General features: G+C 40.6%; 1 protein-coding gene across 1 annotated transcript; it reads right to left on the reverse strand.

Annotated features, from left to right (window-relative positions):
• Positions 1 to 6985: 6985 nt before the first annotated feature.
• Positions 6986 to 18978, reverse strand: Moca-cyp. Its single transcript, XM_065220909.1, has 10 exons — positions 18817 to 18978; positions 18531 to 18735; positions 18347 to 18452; positions 18203 to 18290; positions 17560 to 17589; positions 17348 to 17487; positions 9177 to 9303; positions 9012 to 9114; positions 8750 to 8950; positions 6986 to 8677 (listed from the first exon to the last, which is right to left on the reverse strand). Exons 2-10 carry the CDS (start codon positions 18732 to 18734, stop codon positions 7178 to 7180), a joined length of 2499 nt encoding a protein of 832 aa, XP_065076981.1. The 5' UTR covers position 18735; positions 18817 to 18978; the 3' UTR covers positions 6986 to 7177.
• Positions 18979 to 19854: the final 876 nt, after the last annotated feature.

Raw genomic sequence — 19854 nt, forward strand, 5'->3', positions numbered from 1 at the left:
TATTTTAAGCAAACAAATAGAATATGGTTGATATCCTCTTTTACCCCACATGTGTCACATTTGTCGTCTCTAACCAGGTTCCATGAATATAATTTTTCTTTAGTTAGTGTGTGAAAAGTTCTTAGTCTACCTATTGTGACTATTTCGTGTGTATCTAAATTATATTTATCAAACCATGGTTTTAGTGTCGGGTCTTTTAATAAATTGTAGTGTAATTTGCCTTTCTGTGATGAAAGTGTGGTGTATTCTTGTATCCAATCTTCTATAGTTTCGTGTTTAGCTAAATTGAGAGAGTCTCCCAGTGGTATTTTTGAATTTATACTTTGAGTACTTTGACATCCTTCTTTTGCTAGTATGTCTGCTTTCTCGTTTCCTAATATTCCTTTATGTCCTGGAACCCACTGTAGTTTTATCGTTTTATTTGTTGTGTTTAGTTTTGTGATGATATTGTGAATTTAAAAATTATCTTTTAAGTTTTTATTATTTATGCTGGTTAATGCTGATTTTGAATCTGTGCATATGACAAATTGGTTTTCGATTTTTGTGTTTGTGATGTCCAAAGCCATGTCTATAGCCATTAATTCTACATTCATAATCGATAGTTCCTTACTGACTTTGCACTTAATTTTTTCGTTATTATTCTCGATCCATATTCCTATTCCACATGATTCTTTTGTTTTCGATCCATCGGTATATATTTTATAAAAATTATCATATGTTTCATTTAAAAAGTTTATGAAAATGGTTTTTATTGTATCATTATTCATATCGTTAATTTTAAGACCTGGTATGTTTGTTTTAATGTTTTCATTTATATATTTTTTTATATTGTTTGTTGTTTGTGTTGAGTTGTGTGTTAAAATGATTAGGTAATTATTTTCAAATATCGTGTGTTCCAAAAAAGTGTAATGCTTAGGAAGTTTATCTATTTCTAGGAATTTCTGAGTTATGTTAACTAACGGTTTGTTATATGTAAATGTTTTTATTGCTTCTTTCTTTGCAAGCCATTTTGCCCTACATTGAATCGGGATTTCCCCTGATTCCGCGTACAATACATTTATCGGTGTTGATTTTAGAAGACGTAAACATGTTCTAAGTGAGGCATTGAATGTTGAGTTTATTTTCGTTAAGTTTGTCTTTGCTGCTCCCCCATATATTGTTATTCCATAGTCTATTTGCGCTCTTATTATTGCTTTGTTTATTTTTAGTGCTGTTTTAGGATGTGCTCCATCCTGCTTTTTGCAGATCATTTTCATAATATTTAATCGTTTTTTAATTTTATTGTTTAGATAGTTTATGTGCATTTTATGTGACATTTTACTATCGATTATGTAACCTAGGTATTTTTGTTGTTCTTTTTGTTCTATTTGTTTTTCGTTGATTTTTATTATAATATTATCATTTTTCTTTGAGTTAAATAATATAACCCCTGATTTATCAGGATTGACGTCTATTTTTAGTGACTTCAATTGGTCTTTAAGTTGGTTTAGTATTATATTTGCTGTTATTTCTACTTCTTCACGTGATTCTCCTAGTATTGTTATTGAGAAGTCGTCTGCAAATTGTACAAAATTTATTTTATCGTTCGTTATTTCATGAAGGTTCCTGGTATATAAATTAAATAAAATTGGTGATAGGGGACATCCTTGAGGCAGTCCTTTATTAGTATTTTTAATTATTTCTCCCTGTGTGGTTTCGATTGTGATTGTTCTGTTTTTTAAATATGTTTCCAACCAAGCAACTATTTTTCTTGGTATTTTAAGATTATCTAGTTGTTTTAATAATATGTTTATGTCTACCGAATCGAAAGCTTTTGTGAGATCTAAAAAAATTGTAGCTATGACTTGTTTAGAGCGTTTTGCTTCTGTTATTACGGAGTTAATATAATTAATACAATTTATTGCCGAATAGCCTTCTCTAAAACCAAATGAAAGTTTGGGTATTAGTTCGTTTTCATCTATGAAAGAGTTAATTCTTTTTTTAACTTCACAGTTTATTATTTTTAAATTTATATTGATAAGTGCTATTGGTCTATAAGATGTTTCTAATGTTTTGTCTTTGCCCGGTTTTAGGATTGGTATTATTTTTATGATTAGCCATTCATCTGGTATTTTTTGGGTCATCCAAACTTCATTTGTGAGCTCAAGTATGCGTATTAATAGATCAGATTTTATTTGTTTTAAGAAATAATATGACAATTTATTTTGTCCAGCAGCAGACGTATCTTTTTTCTCTTTTATTGTTTTCATCATATTTTCAATGTTTAATGGTTGTACATATTTTTCTTGTTCTACGTTGTAATTGTAGAATTGTAAATTTGTGTTACTTTCTTGCTTGAAGTTTAATTCTAGAAATTTATTTGCTAGAGTTTTATTATTTAATAGTTCTATATTATCTTTATTTTTGTAGGTACCACTGACACATCTTACTATTTTCCACATTTTATCAATAGTCGTATTTTCATTGATTTCCTGTAACATATTGCTTCTGTATTGCATTACTTCTTTCTTTAGTGCCACTTTAAAATTTCTTTCTGCCTTTTTAAATTCATGTTTGTTTTCTAGGGTTAGATTTTGTCTGAATTTAATATGTTTTTTATTTTTTGTTTCGTAAAGTTTTTTGATGTTTTCATTCCAGTAAGGTTTAATTTTTTTCTTGCTATTTGGGTATATTGTGTAGGTAGCTTGTTTTAATGCTTCGTTAATTTCATTATTTAAATCATTTATATTTTTAAGAGATTTAGGATTAATTTGATTTATATTATGAATTGCTTTTCCTTTGTTAATTAATGTTTTTGGAATATTATTATCAAATTTATTGAATGCGTTTATTACACATTCGATTAATTTGTGATCTGATCCAAAGTCTTCTGTACTGGTTTCCCAACTGATTTTCGTTCCTAATTCTGCTGATGTAAATGTAAGATCTACTGCTGATGGTCTTTGATTCAAGTCTTCCCATCGGGTTGAAACTCCTGTATTTAGGAATATTATATTACTGAGTTCTAGTAGCTCACTGATGAACTCTCCTCTTCTATCTGTTTTGTCAGTTTGATTATCCCAAATTGGGTTGTGGGCATTGAAGTCCCCCCCTAAGAGGATTGGGGTTGAACTTTTATCCATATAGTTAAAAAGGTTTTCTAGATGATTTTTAATTTCTGATAATGTAGAGTCTGGTGGAATGTAAATGGATATGAATATTATAGGTTGTTTCAGATTTTTTATTTTTACTGCTGTTAGTTCTAAGTCAATATTTGGGAATGTAATTTCTTCAAATATGAGTGTGGGGTGAATTAATATTCCTGTACCCCCGTAACCATCTATTCTACAGCTTTTTACGAAGTTGTAGTTAAGAAATTTATATTTTTCGTCTGGCTTAAGCCAAGTTTCTTGAAGTAGAAATATGTGAATATTTTTGTTTTTTAGGTATGTTTTAATTGTTTCTCTTTTATGAAGAGGTCTTAAACTGTGAATGTTTAATTGGGATATATTTAAGTCTCCTAAGTAGGATTGATCCATGACTTCAAAATAAGATTTATTATGTTTTATGTTGTTCTTTTGTTAGACTTAATAAGTTTTGTATCATTGAACCAATCGCGATCAAAAGTAAATCTGATTCTGTCTTGTTGTCGATTTTTTTATCCGTGATTTTGGAAAAGATGTTTTGTAGTAGTATTGTAAGGTTTTGTTTTTGTGTGGTTTGTAGTTTTTCAGCTTCTGTGACTTTATGTGAGTTGTAATTAATAGTTCTGACCTGTTCTGGGATTATTTCTACTGTTGGGTAAGTATTTTTTTAAATTTCCGATTTATAATTGTTTGTCTGATTTGGTGTGTTATTTTGTGTTAGATTTTGCACAATTTGTTTGTAGTCAATTTTTGTCTTGTTCGAGTTATTTACTTGTCTGAACTCTCTGTTTGTCGTACTTGGTTGTTCCATTTCAGGGAAATCAACGGTAGATTCCAGAAGAGCATAGCTGTTCCTAGTGCTAATTTCAGGCTTTGGATATAGTTGTTCTGCTTCTTGATATGTCATTTTGTTCACTGTCATTGCAACATTTACATGTTCCATTCTTATGCGTTCTGGGCAATCCTTACTAGTCGGTAAATGATCTCCTCCACAGTTCCTACATTTTCGTCTGTTCGTTTTCTGACATTCTGTGTGATCTTCTGTCTCGTATTTTCCACATTTAATACATGTCGTCTTACTCTTACATGCTACATTTTTATGACCTAACCTCCAACATTTTGTGCAAATTCTGACAGGATAAATGTAAATTTCTGGTTTCGCATAAACTCCGTATATTTGGATTGTTCTTGGTAGTTGTGAACCGTCAACGGTTATTTTCACAGATCTTGTATCGATTAGTCCCGATCGTGTGTCTTTCGGATCTTTCCTTCGTTTTATTCTTTCTACTCTGATTATCTTTTTTTCACTTACTGCATTTTGATAGATTTCTCGCACTGTGATTGTCGTAGGTATGTTTTTAATGATTCCCGTAGTTTCAAGTAACATTTTTGGAATGAAAGCTTTGTAATTATTGTTTTTTAATGTTTGTGTTGAATTAAGGATTTTTTCTGTGTCTTTTGGTTTTTTGTATGTAAGTTTATATCTGTATTGTCCTGCTCGTTTGAGTTCTGTGAATTGGTCAAGTTTCATTTCATGTAAAAATTTACCCACTTCCATGGGTTCTAGCAAGTTTTCACCTTCCCTAATCGAGATTGGTTCAATGAATACTACATTGTGTTGGTCGTTTTTAACCCAGTTATGTTGTTCTGGTTGATTTTTGTTGTTTTTTTCTGTTGGTTTTGTGGTCGTATTATTTTTGCTTGTGCTTGGTGTTTGTGAGTTGACTGTAGTGGTAAAAGTTAGTGTTTGTTTTTGTGTATTTGATTCTGATTGTTGTTGTGATTGTTTTGTTTTTTTGAGTTGTTTGTTTTTGTCTTTGTTTTCTGTATATTTGTCTCGTCTTTTCCTTGTTCTTTGTTCGTCTGTGTTTGTTTCCATTTCGTCTTCCGGAAATCCCTCAAAGAGGTCATTGTCAGATAGGGGTAACGATATCTCCAACCATTCCTTACCTTTGTCTGGTGGTAAGTTGGGACCTTCTTCCCGTGTGTCTTCCATACTTGGTTTTACCCAAGCATGAAAACTTAACCTAACCTAACTTAAAAGATTACTTACTTTTTTTCTCTTTTTTTACTATTTACACCTTAAAAACTAACGATCACTAATAAGAATATCACTCTATTTGATATTACAAGTATTTACACTAAGAAAAAAACTGTTAATTTATCGAATTCAAAGGAAAATAAAGAAATTTTGTATCAATCCAAACGCACGCGGTTTGTAAAATTCGCTTCACTACACTTGACGCACTATATGGCTTGGTTCGTGTGGTCCGCTCTTAACGACGGTTTGAGGAGAAGTGCTCCTTGGTCATTCGAAGCTCATTGTCACTGTCAATTGAGTTACTCACTATCATTTGATATACGACAGTGGAGTATGGAAGAAATCCAGCAAAATGGTCCCGAACAGACAAGTTGACCCGATGTCGGATCAATGTAAAGCTAATTTAAGGTCAATGTCGACCCAATGTCGTGTTGTTGTCGGGTCAATTTTGGGTTTATGTCGGGTCAACATCGGGTTGGGGTTTGATAGAAGTCAGGTTGGTGTCGGGTTGGCTTAGCTTTTTCGCCGGAATGTCGACCAGAGCACCGTTTGTGTGTATGTTACACTCAATTGAATGATGTATAGCGTTTCTCAAATGAGAATGATCCATGCCTTCGTCAAATGATTAAGCAACTTATATCACCCATTTGGAGGAGGTCCCCTTTTGATAGCGAATAGCTACTTTTCTCATTTTCGTTAAAAATGATCAAATGATTTTGAGAATTTACAGCACTGATTGGGACCATTTCCCCTACTTATTTCCAAATCTAAACTTAAGTGCAAAATAAAAAAAATACAACCTCTCACTTGGTCATTTTTAGCATCAGACAACGGGCACGTGCGCTCTACTCGAAGTTCCATATACTAGAGTATTAAGTAATCTAAAACCTAGTTATAGAATCTCTCAAAAATCCAAATTCGGGTTCCCAGGGTAGACCATACTTAGATTTGGACCTGTCGCCTTGTATGAAAAGGCATCATTCATAAAGAATGTCATGCTTCGAGGAGGAATATGTACACTGAAAAAAGTTTTCATATAGTTTCCATTGGGAACGCACATGATATTTTTCCAATTACAACTCATATATGAGTGATGAATATCACGCCCTGACTAGTACTGCTTATAATCGCATATAAGTCCCATATGGATTTTCGTCAATTTTAAGATAACAATGTTATCCGCTATCAATTGGCATCTACTTTCATATTACGTGCAAAAACTACGAACTTTGATCATGAAAAATGTGAAACCAACATCAAGTCAGTTTGTGCCATCATGTTGATGGGACGAAACTCTTCGGCTTTAATCGTTCCAGCAACTTTTTGAATTTATTTATTTATTTCGTCAACCAACGTAGACTAGTACATATTCGAATACAGTTTTGTTTTCTTAAATTTATTTATTTATTTCGTCAACTTTGGACAAAAGGTTATCATCAGACCCATCCTGAAAATACAGTTACAGCCGTGGTTTTTGCATCGCCATATTTTCGCAGACATAACAAAACATGCAAGCTTCATTGAACTGATTTCAGCTTGAAAATTTATCATTTAATTTACAATGATTTTTCAAATATTTACACGAGAATTGCACTTCGTAACCTCAACTGCCATTTTGTCAAAGCGAACTTGAGATGAGATTATATGCAGTGAAGCACTCAGAGCATACATACTGTGCACAACGATCGGTGATGTTATGCAACACAAACTATGATCATCCTTATATAACCCAGCCCATCCTAACTACATCCACACTCTGCATAACATCACTAGCCTACCTACCATATGGAGTTCTTTCAAGTTCTCAGGAAAAAATGTGTTTTTTACCGTATTCAAAACTTTATAGTTCATCTAGTTTTTCATTAGGGTGATGAATAAGGACAGTGAGAATGTTTGAAATTAACCCATGCCACGGATTAGTGGCAACATCCGGCTTACTAAATGCTACCTGGGACACTCAAAGGTAAGTGAAAAGATTGCAGAAAATGTGTCTACCTGATTCTTCGGTGGTTTAATCCGAAGAAGATGTCGATGAAGATGATGACGAACGGCGACGTGGTTTCTTCTTCTTATCGCGTTTCTTCTTGCGCGATGATCTATCGCCACCGGATGAACTGGACGACGAAGATGACGAGCTTGAAGAGGTGCTCCTGCGCCGTTGCTTTTTCTTGCTTGTGCCGCTGGAGCCTTTGGCTTTTACCGTCGAAACGACTGTTTCGAGAATCTTGTGTGCTGCTACGAGCTTCATGCTGTCGTGAGCTTGTAATTTTTCAATTGTTTCCTTCTTGAGCTTTTCAAGCTGCGCGATTTCGAGGGCTGCTTCTAGTTTTTCCTTTTCCTCCTTTTGTTTCTGCTTCTCGCGAGCCTTACGTTGCTGCTCCTCGATTTCCTTTTCCATGTGATTTTTAAGCAGCAAAAGAGTTTCAGCACGTTTGAGCATTTTCTCTTTCTGCAAGCGAGCTTTTTCTTCTTCGGTCGGCTCTTGCTTGACCACCGGAACGGTGGCTTCAGGCGTCTTTTTGCGTTGCGGTTCTGGGGATGATTTTTTGTCAGATTTCCTTGAGCGTGATCGTGAGCGAGAATCGCTGCTGTGTCGTCTGTCACGGCGACGAGAATCAGATCGACTTCTGCTTCTGCGATCATAGCTTCTTGATCGTGAACGATCTCGTCGGTAACGACCCGATGAGCGCCTGTGTTCAAGACTACGTGAACGGCGATTACGATCAAAGCGTCCCCCTCCAAATCCTCCACCTCCTCCTCCTCTTCCACGAGGAGAGAAGAATCCACGTCTTTGTTGCCAACGGCCGACAAACGGTCGTCCTCCACCTCTACGATATGGCACTGGCGAACGATCTCTGTAGGATCGGCGTCGTTCTTTCGAACGGCTTCTAGAAACGACTCGTGTACGATCTCTTGAGCGACTTCTGGAGCTATCTCGTTTTCGATCATCTCGTCGGTTCTCACGAGATCTATCTTTTTTAAGCTCCCGATTCCTCTCCGGAGTTTCATCTTGCCTGCTGATATTCTTATTATTATTCTCGTTTTTATTTTCTGGAGGAACCTTTAAATTGTCTGCTGGTTCGCTTTCGATCGGTTTCTTGGTTTCCAAACCAAAAGCTCTGGCAATCGTTTCATTGCGAGGATTCTTCGCTGCTTCATCGTCAGAATACGTTCCCTGATCTTCATAATCCAGTGCGTTCATATCGATTGGTTTGTCTGGTTCGTTTTTCTTTCCATCGTTATTATCGCTTTGCTCGTCATGGGTGTGTGACTGTTGGTCCTTCTCCTGATTTAACTCGAAAAATGATTTCTTGGAAGCATCCTTAGCCATTTCTTCGTGGCGTTTCTTCCGTTCAGATTCACGTCGTTTGATCTCGCCTTCACGTTGACGCTTTTCGTCTTCCATTTTCTCCAAATCCGTCATCTTAATCGTGCGTTTCTGAGCAATCTTCCAGTGAATGGGAGTTAAACTGCGCGATCTTGACCGGGAGCGCGATGGGGTGCGGTAGCGCTACGAAGATAAGGCAGAAAAATTTAATTTTATTATAAGGTACAATGCTGCATGAAACATGATAATACTTACGAAATTTCCGCGCCCTTTGATTACACGCCCGCTCTTCGAAATCGGTACCCGTCTCTTAGACCATCCAAATCCTCGCTGCTCCCGTGACCTATCTCGTTCTCGTCTTCTTCCACGATCTCTGTCGTCATCTTCGTCCTCATCACTTTTCTCCTCATTTTGTCGCTTTCTGCCATCTCCACGCATTAGATATTTGTTTGACACCTAGAAAGGAGTGTTTAAATAACCGCATTTTATTTAAGTTAGTCATTTCAATAATAAATACCTCGGGTATCTCATTTGGATCTATCTTGGTCACCGTTGTCAGTGGGTGCACTTCAGCTTCTTCCTTCAGTTCACCTTCTTCGAGATTATTTCCATTTTTATCCCTGAAAAACAAAACTGGAATGTCATTCTTCATTACATGATTTTCAAAACCTTCTTAACATACTCTTTCTCGCCTTTTGACTTTTTGTCCTTCTTTTTCTTTTTTTCCTTCTTGCGCTTCTTGGATCCTTCTACTTCCGAATCATCGCTGGAACTGGATTTTGATTTCTTTTTCTTCTTTTCTTTTTTTTCTGTGATAATATACATAAATGCAATCAAACGAAATAATGTGTTAATAAGAAGTTGTATAGAGTGTAGCGTATGTTTGCAGAACAATTGGCAGAATACCTTAAAATATTTGGATAAACTTATATATTTAGAATTGACACTGATCAATTTATAACTGACTTAATTGTCAGTGCTTTGAAAATACGAATTGCAGTGATTTTACCCTTTTCTTCCCAGAAGGTTTTTCGTTGTTTGAGATGCAAATACGTGTTTTTGAAAAAAAGTGCTATACACAGTGTAAAATGATCGAATCCGTTAAAACAAGTTGTTGATTAATATGGTTAATATGGCTACAAAATGGTGAGTTGACAACCTGGAAGGAGCAGGATACCTAGCTCTGGTCCTCACAAGTCCTACCTCACACCTGAGGAAATGCTTCACCAACCCCGAGCGTCTGTTCACCATGGAGGTGCGGCTCAAAACGGCGTCTGTTCTCCATATTAGGAGCGGTTGATACCCGTCCTAGTGCCAGCGTGGGACTCTAAACAGAGCTGTGCACGATGTTCCCCCGGCGAGACAGCTTCTCGTAGAACTTTTGTGTGTCTTTTACGAGGTACAGATTTTCCATCGCCTCGCGATCTCGGTTTTCTTGCTGACGGTTCTTCCTTCGGAAAACCGAGTTTTGTCTGTTCCGCGCTTGCAGCATTTTTGCCCGTGCTGCATTCTTATCCTCTACTAACAGTTTGCATTCGCCGTCAAACCAGTCATTTCATCGGTCCAGGATCGCAGTACCTAGTGCCGCTGCAGCAATACTACCTATGGCGGAACGGATGTCCTTCCAGTAATCTTCAAGAGAAGCTGCGCCAAGCTGCTCTTCCGTGGGTAGTTCAACTTCCAGCTGCTGCGCGTAATTATGGTCAACTTCGGCGTCCCGTAATTGCTCAATGTTGGGTCGCGGCGTTCGACTTCGACGGGTGTTATGCACCGTCGAGAGTTTTGAGCGCATGCATACTGCAACTAGGTAGTGGTCCTAATTTATATTCGAACTGCGGTACGTGCGGACGTTGTCGGAGAAAAATTTCCCATCAATTAGAACGTGATCGATTTGATTTTCTGTGTGTTGGTCATGTAATCTCCAGGTGGTTTTGTGGATATCCTTGCGGGGGGAAAAGGTATTTCGTTACCATACCACGGGAGGCCGCAAAGTTCACGCATCTTTGGCCGTTGTCGTTCGATACGGCACGAAGGCTGTTTGGCCCGATTGCTGGTCTGTACATTGCCTTCCGTCCTACCTGAGCGTTCATGTCGCCTATGACGATTTTGACGTCCTGTTGCGAACAGCCGTCGTACATCTGCTCCATTCAATCACGCGTTGGCGCATCTTACCCAGCACTACGAAGCCGGTTCCCAGCTTGTTGGTGGTGCAACAGCTCTGGTAGAAAGTAGCCGCTCGGTGCCCGCTTTTCCATACCTTTTGTCCCGTGCAGCAAAGTTCCTGCAGTGCTACGACTTCGAAGTTGCGTGGTTGAAGTTCGTCGTAGATTAACCTATCGCAGCCCGGGAAGCCGAGCTATTTGCAATTACATGTTCCGAGTTTCCAATCGTAATCCTTATTTCGTCACGTAGGTCTGTTCCGATTGTTCCGATCCGTATTTCTTTCTTCAATACAACGTGCTCACACATCATTTGTTCATCCATTTCAAATCCGCATACGATAAAATACGATTTCTGGAACTGTCGCTATTGGTCAAGGCGACGATGGATCGAGTGATGTGCGATGTTCGAGTATCGGAGACACTCTCGAGTCCCTTTGAATCTCGAAGCGGGTTACGGCAAGGTGATGGACTTTCGTGTCTACTGGTGGTCCTCTACGGCCAAGAGACCTGAACTATGCTCGTGAAGGATCAACGTAAGGTGTTGCGTACCATCTACGGTGAATTGCAGATGGATGACAAAACGTGGAGGAGGCGAATGAACCACGGTCAAGTAGAAGGCGACCTGCGGACCCTTGGCCATGGATCGAATAGAGTGGAGACGACTTCTTCGGACAGCAGAGGACAACAAGGCCTTAGCCTGATTGGTAAGTAGAGGACGCCAAGCGGCCGACGCTGCAAAAGAAAAAAAAACAAGTGGAAGAAGCAAGGGTGTTGAGGGCACGGATGAAAGCGGAAGCTAATCTCAAGTCGCCACCAAGGAAGAGTAAGAATTCTTACTCTTCCTTGGAGGCGACTTGAGATTAACTTCTGCTTTCATCCGTGACCTCAACTCCCTTCCTTAAGGAGTCACAAACTATGTCCTTCTTAATATTTTTTCCTCGAATATGCATAGTTAATAGCCTAAATTGAGTCCTTTATAGTTGTTCGAAACCGAAGTGACCACATCGCCATCTGAATGTCGATCATCAACGGACTCCCTACTGGTCATTCACCGTTGATCACTGTTCAACAGCCGAACCGCAGCATCTCCACCACTACCGCAAATCTTCTTGAACGATTGGACCCACTAGCATAGCGTCGTTCAGGGAAATTCCGGTAGAGCTCTTGCAAGAAGCATCGAAGACGACACGGACCTTGGTTGTACTGCTCTCCTCGCGAATGACTGGATGATGTTGAAGGAAGTATGCAGGCTCTGACACTGCATCTGATTCATCGATTCGCTCCATGTGTCCCAACTCTTCGTACTCGTCCATGAATTTCCGATACTCGGCGGTTAATTTTAGATCGCGCCCGAAACGATCAGGCGGAAACGGTGGAGTGCAGTACGTCTATTGTCTCCTAAATTGTCCAGAACTTCTTCCTTGAACGGTACTCGTGCCATGTACCGTCCATCTTCGCAGCGAAGAGTAGTTTCACTGAAGAATTTCTCGCAGTAGCCTTCGGATGCAGAGTGGACGACCGTTGAATCGTCCTCGATGGCCCAAAATCGCTCCATATCACGATGGATGTCGGCAGCGGTAGCGACGTTGTAGACTACGGAAGACCTCGAATGTTGTTCAGGAGTTTTGCCGCTGATAATCCAACCGAAAACCGAATTAACCAGACACGGAAGAGATTCGCCCAAATTTATTCGACCAGCAACATTGAAGAGATCGAAGAACACCTCGGTCCCTAACATAACATCTATGGCTCCGGACTGGTAGAATGATGGATCAGCTAACTGGATTCCTGTCGGGAGCGACCAACTCGACGCGTCGATGGAGATTGAAGCCTGTCTCAATTCACAGCAGCTCACCAATCTATCCGAGGATCCGTCAGACTTCCAAGCCCTAACACCGGGACACTTTCTGATCGGTTCGTCCCTGCAGTCCGTCCCAGACGTCGACTATGAATCGATTCCAGCAAACCGTCTCCACCAATGGCAGCTCATCCAGAAACTGCCCCAGGATATCTGGAAACGCTGGCACGTGGAATACCTCGCTTCGCTACAACCACGTAGTAAGTGGTGCAAACCGCCTGTACCACTGCACAAAAATCAGCTCGTAGTCATCGTAGATGAGAACCAACCACCAATGCGCTGGGCCACTGGAAGAATCCACGATGTACACCCCGGAAAGGACGGCGTAGTACGAGTAGTCACTATGCAAACTGCAACAGGATGCCTCACTCGTCCTACGGAAAAAATATGCGTACTTCCAATACCACCATCAGTCGACGATCAACCATCAGCAGCACCGCAACGGCGGTCGGGCTAGAGGTTTCCTTTGTGGATCAACTTGGCCAACAGGATGGTTTCTGCTAAAGCAGATCAACCTATCTCATCAAGTCGCTGACAATAATTCAAAATACAAGGCCCTCAAACTGCAGGGTCCAGGTAAGGACCTGTCCAATCTCGATTGGGACGCCGGAGACTTCAGAAATGGTAATTTCTGCCGGGAGCAGTATGTTCGATACCGAAGTGACCACATCGCCATCTGAATGTCGATCATCAACGGACTCCCCACTGGTCACTCACCGTTGATCACTGTTCAACAGCCGAACCGCAGCATCTCCACCACTACCTACCGGAATATGTGACGATCAAATGGACCGAAACGATCGATCGTAGATCGAATACATTTCAGTGCACCTCGAGCCATACACTAGGCAATAGCATGCCGGAGACGTCCGTCGCGTGTTTAATTTAATTTGTTTATGTTCGTCAATGTAGTAATTAAGATGAATAAAGTTATTAAGTAAAAATGTTGGTAATAATAAACGATTTTGTGTTTATGTTGGTGTGAACATTAGTGTATGATCCGGAGAACACCCTACGCTGCATCCTTCAACAAAAAATAGTCATTTTTGCGTACTTTGCGGTTTCCGTGTAAACACATACACTAGGGTGGGTCAAGTTTTTATCACAACCCCCTGTTCCTCCCCTGCTCTTCCGATCTGATCTGGATTTGCGGGATAAATTTAAATATTGTATGGGAAAATGAAAGGTAAACGAATCGAACTTATTAATTTGATTGCCATAATTCAAATATTGTTCAAATTTCACCAAATTTCGGGAAAAGATTGGAAATACTACGCAGAATCACTTTGTCGAAGACTGCAAATTTCTGAGAGCCAAGTGTTCCACACGTACCTACAAACGTGTGGAACACTTGGTCTAAAGTGAAAGATTAGTAACTGTTTGTACAAAGATCAAATCGATTTGCAGTCATCGACAAAGTTGTTTTATATAGTATTCCCAATCTTGTGCAATATTTGGATTTTAAGCAAATGAATGGGATCGTTCCGTTTCCCATACATTTTACCATACCAAGCTTAAAAATCTCCCTCAAATCGAGATTATAACCAAATTTGTTAAAAATTTGCACAGTTGTTGGGGCCCTCAGCATTGAAAAAGCAGTGAGGAACAGGGGGTTGTAAATTATGACACACCCTAATATATACTGTCGTAAAAATGCCAGGGTACATTGAAGTGTAATAGAAGTTTGGACATTTACGAGGGAATAGACGTTTACACAATGCGCTTTGATAATACCCCTATTATTTATTAGGTTGAGGCTCTTCATAAATCTTCGACGCACTCTTTGGACAGCATATTCATCCCAGAGCATGATCTACCGCTGGAGATTAATCGGCCTTTCATGCCACGGGAACTCGACCTAGCACTATCCAAGGCTACCGGGAAATCGACTGGACCAGATGACGTCCGGTACTCCATGCTAAAATACCTATCACCGGACTGCAAAACCACACTCCTCAGACTTCTCAATAGAGAATGGCTGGATTATTCCATTCCAGAAGACTGGAGACACAGCCTAGCCGTCACGATCCCGAAACAGAGCACCTCGGGTCGCGAGCCGAAGGACTTCCGACCGATATCTTTGACATGTTGCGTCACTAAGGTGCTGGAGAGAATGGTCAATCGTAGGCTCGTGCTCTACTTGTAGAGTAACGGCTACATTGACCACCGCCAGCACGCTTTCCGTCCTGGACACGGTACTGGGACCTACTTCGCCACTTTGAACCAGGTACTTCGAGACGCGAGAGATTCATCTATGCATGCTGAACTCGTTACGCTACACATCTCTAAGGCTTATAACAGGACATGGACGTACTTTCTAGGTTTGCATAGGAAACCATAGATCAAGAGGATTCCCAGAGGAGACAGGCGTCCCGCAAGGTTTGGAGATCGCAGTTTTGTTGTTTCAATACGGATAAACGGAGTGTTCCACAGTTACCCAAAGAAATATACGTCTTCGTGTATGCAGACGATATCGTCTTGGTGGCGGTCGGCTCCACAGTGAAGGCCCTTCGCAGGAAACTAAACGCGGCCACGAATGCAGTTCTACCCGTCGGATTCTACCTCTGGGTGGAGAAATGCGCGTATACCCACATTTGTCCGTTCAATCACCAGGTGCTCCGCTCTCCTATCAGCGTCGACGGAAGGATCATGTCGTTTAAGAAGTCTATCCGCGTCCTAGGCATACGCCTGGATCGGCATTTAAACTTTGGAGACCATTTCAACGAAGTGAAAGGTAATTGCCAAACGAGATTCGGCTTGCTGCGGACATTAGCCAGGATGCATCTAGCGAACAACCGTGCTGTCCGGATGCACGTGTCTAAAGCGGTAGTCGATTCAAGATTGACATAGGTATAGAACTGACTTGCCTAGCTGCCGACAGAATGATTTCCCAACTGTCGGCAGTCGTCAACACTATCAGGCCATTAGAATCACATCAGGTCTCCTCCCCTTCACCCCCTCCACTCCAGACTTGCAGCTTGTATGGAGAGCGGAAGGCAGAGGGCAGTTGGCTTCACAGAGAAGACAACTGGATCAAGTGATGGAGTGTCCCTCCTTATGGAGGAGAACAAACTCCTGAAGGACGCCGCCGACCTGGAGCTCCCCCCGGTAGCCGGGGTCCACTGGTGTGGAGCCAGGGGTTGGAACTCACCCGGACTTTCTATCGACTTGGCGATGAAGAATAGATTCCGGGCGGGAACCACTACCCCGCACTAGTGAGATCGGTGGCCAAACTACAACGAACCAAGTACCTAAATCACCTAGCACAATACACTGACGGATCCCGAACAAGCCGAAGGTATTGGGATATCCGATCCGGAGATACGCACCTTCTACCGACTTCCGGACCCTTGCAGCGTTTTCTCTGCTGAAGCTGCCGCCATACTAGTAGCCGCCACCTCGCCTACCAACAAACCTGTCGCCATATTTTCTGATTCGGCCAGCGTATTAACAGCTCTTCAGTCAGATACAGCCAAGCACCCCTGGATTCAGGCTATCCAGAAGCTCGCTCATAAAGGAACAACTTTCATCTGGATCCCAGGACACTGCGGGAGAGGAGGAAACCGACCATCTGGCGGCATCCGGAAGACAGACAAACTTCTATACCCAAAAGATCCCTGCTCAAGACATCAAGCGGTGGATCGTGACTACAGTATGGAACTGCTGGACAAATGAATGGCTGCGATCTCAAGATCTTTTTATCCGAAAAATTACAGGGGCCACCAGATGGGTGAACACCGATCTCAAGTAATCGCGGCTGAGAACCGGTCATACCAAAGCCTCTCACAACATGGGAGGCGGAGGTCCATTTAGGAAGCAATGCGAGACATGCAATTTGCTACATACAGTGTAGCATTTCCTATGCAACTGCCCCTAGTACTACGGACCACGCATCCAATACGGGATTTCAGCAAGCGTCAGGGACACCCTGAGTTAAAACTTCTGTAGCACCACAGCGCTCTTCTCCTTTCTGCGGGAGACAAATGATTAAACTACTATTGGCAACAACCACAGACTCAAAACGGACGAGCGACTATATTAAGACGATACACGAATAAGGACACGAAAATGGACGGATGATGGCACGAAATTACGCACAGCGACAACAATGGATTATGACAAGGACCAACTACTAGACACACCGCAAGTTATCTGAATATCTGCCAACAAAACCAACTCCGTTATTATAACTCTGTCTAACACAATTGTACCCTTTACACATCAGGGGGGTCGCTCTCTGAAGCCCTCTTTCCCTTTTAAGTGACGAACCAGCCAAAAAACACTTTTATATATTTTTGGTTTTGCGAGAAGTCTCAAGTGCATGGGCCACTCATGGAGGTGAATGGAACATAGTGATCGCATCAAACTATAATGTTTAAAACGAACCGCAGGCCCAAACAATGAGAGGACTAGTATTGAGCCCAATTTTGAAACCTTCATGTTCATGGAATTCGAAGCAACCTGTTATTTTTTTCCATTTAATCAGAATATGCCTCTGTACCAAAACAATAAATCCCATAGTACCAGAAGATCAAAATCAAATTCCTGCAATAATCCCCATGCACTCTACATGCTGAACCGTGGATAGTCAAATGCATACATATTAAATTATATTTATATGTAGGAAGTATTATATAGTTGATTGGAAATTACTTATTTTGTTGCTGAATTTTGTATTATAAGTGATAATTTTTTTAGGATGGCAAATCTGCCTCATGTTCCTCTAAGCATATTAATCACCTAATACTGGAAAATGATCTACATGTAGACATATGTTCCGGGGAAATGATGTTGAACAGTTGATTTGTTTAGTGCCAAAGTTGGTTATCTTACCTTTGACCTGACGTACCAACTCGCCACAGTTGGCAACGACGGCGTCCTGCAGAGGACGAGAGTTTCTATCGACTGGCAGTTGTTCCAACTGCCGTACTAAATCATGACCGGAAACTACGTGTCCGAACACTACATGAACGCTGCAAAGCAAAAGGAGAAAAAAAGACAATAATTAATTTCATGCTACAGGTGCAACTATTCCCAAAACTTACTTATCAAGATGGGGTGCAGGTTGCGTTGTACTACAATAGAAAAAGAGAGAACAAAGAACAAAACAATTGATTGCATATGCTTTTGGTTTTCTGGTGGAGTAGTTGTTATTTGGTGGATTGTTGGGTATAATATTTGGTGCGTCTCCTGTTGGTGGCTATCGTATTTCATTTCGGATCTGGTTACCATAGCTGCCCCATTTCCGGCAGCTTGCCCAATGTGGGCACGACGCGAATCCAAGCGATAGAAATTGAGCAACGAGTCCTGTCAAAATCTTACACTGCCCAATGTCTATCGTACTTGGCTCGGTCTCTAGAGATCAAGTGCACCTCTCTGCCTGTAACAGTGTTTAGTGCTGCAACTATTGGTACATTCGTTCCTGAGCCACGAGACACACACGGAGATGGTCACTAGACATTCGTTGTAGCAGATGCGGCACTCAGATTCTTTGTCTTGCTCTACACACAACATAAACAAGGTACAAGAAATTGTACAATACTATTAAAATCTTAGGAACATGATGAATGATTACAAGTGCTGAAAAAGTAATGGATTATTTTTGAAGTGATGAGCTCTGGGAGCTCATCTAATTTAGGTTTCAGAAGAGGCTTGTTCCATACTGGTCCATTGCACAACGTCACTTACATAAAAAACTGCGAACCGTTTGTATTCTTTCCACGATTTGCCATGGAAAGCAAGAACGGTTTATCATGCTTTAGCGTAAAAGCTTCATCTAAAAAAATATTACATTAGCATCGGGGATATGCAGATCGAAATGCTTGAACCAACCATCGAACGTGCCGCCGTAAATTGATTCACCTCCAGTACCATTGCCGTTGGAAAAGTCTCCCGATTGAATCATAAAATCCTTAACAACTCGATGAAAAATTATTCCCTGCAACATAGAAAAGTATAATAAAACATGATTCCCTAAACCAAGAAAATTTCTGATTCTGATCTCTTTTAGGCTCACCTTGTAGTACAGTGGTTTGCAGGTTTTCTGTCCGATGCCTTTCTCACCAGTACATAGTGAGCGGAAGTTTTCACAAGTTTTGGGCGCAAGATCCGGATGAAGTTCGAACACAATACGGCCAGCCGGAAGGCCACCGAGAGTTATGTCGAAAAAACATCGAATTTTGGCCTGCCCAGTACCACCGGCATCTGGATTTACGTTCATCCTGTAGGCAGTTAGTACGTGTTTAGAGAAATCGATTCGCAATGAAAATGGCGTCAAACTATGCACTAAAAGTGCCACTTACTTTTCGTCGGAAATTACTTGCCAGTCAACAATGTAGGATGCATTTGTTGGTAAACGCTGTAGCACTCCGTTTGTTTGCTATTCAACTGATATTTTTTACAATCTACTCCGTAAATTAAACGTAATTCCCGATTTTCTTCGCGAGCTCACCCGATTTACCGGACCACGGACTGCGAACGAAAAATGTTTTCTTCTTCTTCAGCTCGTTTGACAAGAGCAAGGTATTTCATACTAGAAGGTATATTTACAGTAGAGGGCAATATCCGAGGGGCTTCTACACGAAACGAAAATCAATTGATGAATCTACGTTACGGTCGGCCAGCAGATGGAAATGATGTGAAAATGATAATGACGTTTTACTAGCGGTCAAATCGTATGGAATATTTTTTAGTACATCATCACTTTTGTGGTTTTGGATTTCAAACCTAGGTGTCGCATGCACTGGTGCAGTTTCGCGTAGATTCATCAATTATTTGATCCATGTGTTTCACTTATACATTTTTGCCAAAACATCAGCCTTATACATTCCATAAGACAAACCGCATAGGTCCTATAAGAATGCATAAAAGGTATGTGTGACCGCTAATACATTTCATTTGACACATGATCTTCATTAACTTTTTGCATGGCGTCTGACTTATCCAGCTTTCCATGCTCGGTAATGGCGGCCTGTTTGTATGAATAAATGTATCCTTCACTGTGCTTTTTGACACTATCTGGATGTTCGAATTTCAACCCCTTCCCTTTCCCTCTCCCAGGAACAGTAGAAAATGGAACAACATACGCCCTCCAGTCAAAAAGCACAGTGAAGGATACATTTATTCATACAAACAGGCTGCCATTACCGAGCATGGAAAGCTGGATACATTTTATGTATAATCAGCAATAGAAATTGGGTTCTTTAAGGGTATTGAGGTAAATGCATATTCGTAATCTGCATTAAACATGGAACCCAAACCCAAAGTTTCATAAATTTTTGTACACTGGAACTATTTAAATAAGTACGATTACATTTGCAAAAATCACCTTATTCGCGCTC

The sequence above is a fragment of the Ochlerotatus camptorhynchus genome, unplaced genomic scaffold, assembly GCF_037179485.1.
Source record: "Ochlerotatus camptorhynchus isolate MF236.1 unplaced genomic scaffold, CSIRO-AGI_Acam_v1.1 ptg000136l, whole genome shotgun sequence".
Taxonomy (NCBI): domain Eukaryota; kingdom Metazoa; phylum Arthropoda; class Insecta; order Diptera; family Culicidae; genus Ochlerotatus; species Ochlerotatus camptorhynchus.

Excerpts from the sequence above, each read along its gene's own strand:
- Moca-cyp (XM_065220909.1), bottom strand. The coding sequence starts at position 18,734 with ATGAACGTAAATCCAGATGCCGGTGGTACTGGGCAGGCCAAAATTCGA. Across the intron at positions 18,453-18,530 it reads GCAAACCACTGTACTACAAG|GGAATAATTTTTCATCGAGT; the intron begins GTGAGCCTAAAA and ends TCTATGTTGCAG. Across the intron at positions 9,115-9,176 it reads AAGTCAAAAGGCGAGAAAGA|GGATAAAAATGGAAATAATC; the intron begins GTATGTTAAGAA and ends TTTGTTTTTCAG.